We start from the raw sequence: 6,000 nt of genomic DNA on the forward strand, positions 1-6,000 counted from the left end.
TTATTAGGATGTTTGAAAACATTAATGGATATCTGAATACCATTGGCTGTTCATATATGGTCATTAACAATTCTGCAATGTTTGCTTTATTTCAGCAGGTCCTGAGACAACGCCATTCCCTGTGGGTTACAGTCCTGCAGGCCAACTGCCAAACCTGGGCAACACTGCCTTTGCCAACTTCAGACCTCAGTATTCACTTCCCGGCGCTGCAACAACTCCAGGTGCTGTGCAGGCTGCCTTCCCAGGTATCCCTCCCATGGCTGCCAACCCTGCCTCCAAGTAGAACCATGCTGATGCTGCTGATGCTACTCCTGCTGCTACTGCCGCTCTACGTGGCCCAGTGTGACACTAACCCGGCTCGGTGAGTGTGGCTGTTACGGTGGTCAGGAGTACCCACTGTCTTCATATAAAGCCAAACCTGTGTATGCTACAACTTGAACCATTGGCTAGAACTTGCTTTCCCCAGGCTGTATTTTTATTGTTAAACTATATCTACATATGACAATTGAATCAGTTAGAATTGGAGTAGCAAATTAAAAATTTTGATAAATTTGATCACTAAGATTTATTTCATAAGCTCCTGACTGCCATTAAACTAAGCTGCCCAATAACCTCTGAACAAGGAATGTGGTATTGTTAGTTGTGTTGCATGACCATTCCAGGGGTTGCTTGGTGACTGAAGCCCACCCAATGATTTTCATTTTGAGATGGCATGGTTGTTCAACATTCATACACACATCTTCATACTTTAAACATCCCTACAAGAACATTATAATTTTTTATTATCAGATTGATTAATATCTGATTCAAAATACATATAATCAAAATTTGTGAATGTGCCATGGATAGCAGCTGAACTAACAGAACATGTTTATGTGTTCATTGGATAATATATTTGTGTCATATGAATATGAGTTAATTCACTTTTTTAATGAAATGCACCAGTATGTATTTCTGCTAAACAGATTCATCACCAGTTTCCCATCTTGGTTGTGATTAACATTGCTTTTGTGAATAGTTGACTAATAAAAACTTTAGTAATGAGAATCCTGTATGTATTTGCTAGTTCAAGACTAGGAAAAGTGTGTTGATACAGGTGCGTACATATAGGTAGGTGGGTTGGTAAGTGAGGAATTTGGTGGGGGAGGAAAAGTCGTGCAGTTTACACACCATCTGCATCATAAGGTAGTCATACAATAATTTGTATTATAGGGAAATTGTGGGGAAATGTTAATTGATCTTGTCAAATTTTGAAACTGCTTAGCCTGTTACTGCACCATGATATACTCTGTGCAGCCACTGTCTCCCTACCTCATCCAAGCTTACTGCCATCACTGCTTGGGAGGGAATGTATCACTGTGCACTTACCAGCTTCTCACCCAACCTGCTTATTTGCTTAATTTTTTTGCCTGGGAGGGATATTTTTATCTATGTTTAAGTTGGAGTCATTAGTATCTTGATATGGAAAAACTAATTGAAAGGTTTGTTGAGTTTCCTTTTCATGTCAAGAGTGTGGTACTGCTCCAAGAATGGTGATAAGGTAAGTCTCATTCCTTGCCTTACATTGTTGCTCCTCTCCAGGTGGGCCAAATATGCCGGGGAGTCTGGCAAACCTGAATGCTAACCTGCATATGCTGGCAGCCTCCAACTCCTTGTTGGAGCAGCAGACCCCCACTTCACACACTGGCACCATCTCAGCTGCCACCCGAGCATCTCTTCTTTTGCACCAGCAGCAGCAGCAGCAGCATCTTCAGCAGCAGTCACCAGACACCAAAAACTTAATCTATTTGGACTGAGGTTTGAAATTCACTCAATTCCACGTTGATGGTGGTTCTTCAAGTCATCCAAACTTAGTCATTCCGTGCTGATGAGAAACTTCTAAGTTGTTGTAATGCCATCAATGTTTAAAGCACTTTTAGTAGATCTCACATACATCTTGGAGCAACAGATTTTTATTGTGCTCTTCAGATGTCTTAAATGGTTATGGTAAGATTTTTATGTACTGTGGATTAAATGGTAATAAATATACCAGAACACAAGCTGTTTGATTTTTTTTATCATACAAGAAAGATTTATTGAATAATTTTTTATTAAGGTTTTCCTTTCATGTTTTGCCTGCTAACCACTTAAGTTTTCTCTGTCCCTCCTTTGTCACTTATTCTTTCATGCAAGTATACTAAATCCTCTTTATATGCACCTTCACACAATGCAGATTCAGTTTTAAGAGACTGTTCTTCCACAAAATTTTGTTAATTTTTATTAAAGGATGCTCATTTATGTTAGCCTTCAGTAAATATTTTCTAAATCTATTTGATGCCATGGTTATGTGTGTGTGTGTGTGTGTGTGTTTGTATAAAAACATAAGAAATAAGGGAAGCTGCAAGAAGCCACCAGGCTTAAATGTGGCAGTCCCTGTATGAAATATACCTACCTATTTCCACCTATCATCCCCATCCATAAGCCCGTCTAATCTTCTCTTAAAGCTCCCTAATGTCTTAGCACTAACAACATGATTACTGAGTCCATTCCACTTATCTACCACTCTGAGAACCTATTTCTTCCTATCTCTTTCTTAAACCAAAATTTTCTAGCTTGAACCTGTTATTTCTTGTTCTATCCTGGTTGCTGATCCTAAGAATTTTGCTTACATCCCCCTTGTTATAACCCTTATACCACTTAAAGATTCCTATCAGGTCCCCCCTTAACTTACATCTCTCTAAAGAATGTAAATTTAGCAGCTTCGATCTCACCTCATAAGGAATACTTCTCATCCCCTGTATCCTTTTAGTCATTCTCCTCTGTACTGGTTCTAACAGACCTATATCCTTCCTGTAATGTGGGGACCAGAACTACACAGCATAGTCTAGATGAGGTCTGACCAGATATAACTTTAATCTGACCAAATATAACTTTATATTACTTCAAACCTTCTACTTTTTAACACTCCTAAAATTTAATCCTAATACCCTGTTTGCCCTGTTTCTGGCCTCTATGCATTGCTTTCCTAGATGAAGTTCAGAGCTAACTATGACTCCTAAATCTTTTTCGTACCCTGAATCTACCAGTTTCACTGTTTATTGTGTACCTACTGTGTGGGTTTCCTCTACCTATGCTAAGTATATATATATATATATATATATATATATATATATATATATATATATAGTGTGTGTGTGTCTGTGTGTGTATACAGTGGAACCTCAGTTCTTGAATTTAATTTGTTCCTGAATGCCATTTGAAATCTGAAACTTTCAAAAACAAATTATTTTCCCCATAGGAATCAACATAAAATTAATTCATCTGTTCCTGGACACATGTCCATCTTGTCTTAGTGGCCTATGACAGACACTTTAACTGCTAAGATGGTTACTCCACAACATCAGCTTAGAAATTATTTATCAAGAAAAGATGTACTGAATGAACTTAGTGACATGGAACTCATCATCAGATATTGTTTAGACTGGAGGTATTCTCTTTGTCACTGATTTACTGAGGGAAGTCTTACAGGATGAAAGGGAGGAGCAACCCACTTATCACCAAAACTAAGGTGATCATAACACTTAGACTTCTTGTTGAGAAAACCTAGAGAAAAGCTACTGAGAAAATGGAGTTGTGCAGTAATGATGGCATTGTAGGGTCATCAAGAGAGCCACAGGTGGCTTGGGAGTCGTGATTACTCCTGAGTTAACTTTTATATCTAGCTTCTTAAATGGAATCACTTTTACCATACTTCAAAGATTAAATTGCTGTCTTACACATTGTCTCTCCTCCAAATATATAAAAACAAAGGAAATATTAACAGAAGCTATGAATTAGTAATAAATGGCAGCTTTTGCTTTGTCTTTATATTTGAAACCAAATAACTTAGTTCAAGAACCTAATTATGGTACAACAGCTGAAGCAATTATGAGTTCAAAATTTTGTCTGAAAAGGGAGGTGTTTGGTAACCAAGATTCTGCTGTGTATGTGTGTGTGTGTGTGTGTGTGTGATATCTAAATAAAAGATATTTCAGAAAATTTTCTGGTCTCTTAAGAAAACTTAGCACACATTAGTTGTGTGCTTGCTTGTCAAAGAAAAAAAACTACCTCATTTTTTTAATCATGTCTGTCACATGGATTACTCTAGAATGCAACTGTTTTCTTTGGGAATTCAAGATCACTGTTACACATCACATTACTGGTTGAAAAATTTTTGGATGACAAGTGAGATGCTGATGGTTGCCCACTTTTGCTTCAGCTGTTGTGGCCTGTGGCTGTGGATGAGTGGGAAGTTTTGCCTTAATGGTGCATCCTGATGATTTCTCTAGTTTGTCCTAACTGGTTCTTACATCTTCTGTTCTTCTATTTTCTGAAATTTATGCATTTTTAACCAGTATTTTCATTACAACCTAATTAATATTTCCTCATCTTTCTTTTGTGAGTATGGTTATTGCAGTGTTGTGTAGTTTCCAGTCTTAGTCCATTATAAGCTGCATATCAGTAGTAAGATATTGATAAATAATGATCTAATGCATTCACTGAGTTACTGTTAATAACCTAGACTGCATTCAGTAGTGAATAATGAACCAAGGCAAAAGATGTACACAAAATCACAAACTGTCTTGTTCACTCTGTAATATCACATAGAAAGTGACTTTTGACACAGATGGGACTTGGATCTGACATCAGTCTATGGGGACAGCTGTAAACCATTGAGTTTGTACTTGATCAGAACAAACATGAGCAAAATAAGACAACTTATACATATATAAGTTGTATTAATGTTTGTTGCCAATAACATTATAATGGTGTGTATTATGATGTGAACCTATACACCTGCAATTTTCTACAGTTGTATGTATATGTGCATATTCTAAAAATGTAATATAGGAGTATTCCATTTCTATTATATGCCAATAAGTACCTTTTGGTGTTCAATGCATTTACAGTGAAACCTTGCTTCATGAATTTAGTCCGTTCCATGATTCAGTTCACGAACTGAAATGTTCACAAACTGAATAATTTTTCCCACTGAAAGGTTATCATGTATGTAGGTATATATACATTAGTACATTCTTCAAGATTGTACTGATAGTCAGTTTTGCCAAGCTGTGCTGCCTGGCAATGGCGGAAACACGGATGCCATTTTCGTGTTTCGCTATTGTTTCTTGAATTACACAGTAACACGCTCAGACTTCCTGTTACCACTGTCACTTTTTACTTTTTTTAGGAGCCATAATGAGAGCTAAAATACTTCAATAAGACCCAAAAAGTAATGTTTATGAACACAGCACTAGAACACTGTTCCCAGCAGGTGCACTGAAACACAACTGAGCATGTGCCTGCCTGCTGAGTAGGTTTGCATGGTGTTTGTGTGTTTGCACTGTTGAAACACTGTTCTTGAGTAGGAATGTTCGTGAACCACTGTATGTGTAAATCGTACAGATAAATTGTGGTTTTAGGATGGGATTATAAGACTGGAGTACTTTCCTTTTTTTTTTTTTTGTGAATATTTTCAGACACAAAACAAAAGTGTTCTCACCCCCAGACTGCTCTGTTACTGAAAACAAATCTCTCTCTCTCTCTCTCTCTCTCTACTTATAATTGTTTGTTTATTCAACCCATATACGAGACTCATATTTCCACAAGATAGCTAGATAACATGTTTATATCCCCCCTCACACACCAAAATACAAAGAACCACCATAAATGAAAATTTTCTTAGAAATTTTCAGAAATGACTGGAGCAGTAATGGTAGGCAGAGTTTAATTTAATGCATATGTATGTCATCCATTCAGGTTTGGAAGAGTCATAAAAAACCTGAGTGGAGGTGTCTAAATATGATTGCTTGATAGCAGAACTGATTTACTGCTGCCTGGAGGCCACATCACATTTATGAATCCACAACTGCTCTCCATCCAGTGCTATCATGGTTAGAGACAGGCTAGAGTAGTAAAAATGGCATCTGCCCCACTCCAGTGAAATTATAACTACATAATGGAATATTTCCTAAAGTTGTA

At 37.2% G+C, this 6,000-nt stretch overlaps 1 protein-coding gene across 1 annotated transcript in view; it reads left to right on the plus strand.

Moving 5' to 3' along the window:
• The window catches only part of LOC135112801 (chromodomain-helicase-DNA-binding protein Mi-2 homolog), a 108,029-nt gene extending 105,993 nt beyond the window's left edge, over positions 1 to 2,036 (plus strand). The window contains 2 exon segments of the mRNA XM_064027623.1: positions 96 to 221; positions 1,582 to 2,036. Of these exon segments, the coding sequence (XP_063883693.1) occupies positions 96 to 221; positions 1,582 to 1,796 (341 nt within the window). The 3' untranslated portion in view covers positions 1,797 to 2,036.
• Positions 2,037 to 6,000: the final 3,964 nt, after the last annotated feature.

This window comes from Scylla paramamosain, chromosome 24, assembly GCF_035594125.1.
Source record: "Scylla paramamosain isolate STU-SP2022 chromosome 24, ASM3559412v1, whole genome shotgun sequence".
Lineage (NCBI taxonomy): Eukaryota > Metazoa > Arthropoda > Malacostraca > Decapoda > Portunidae > Scylla > Scylla paramamosain.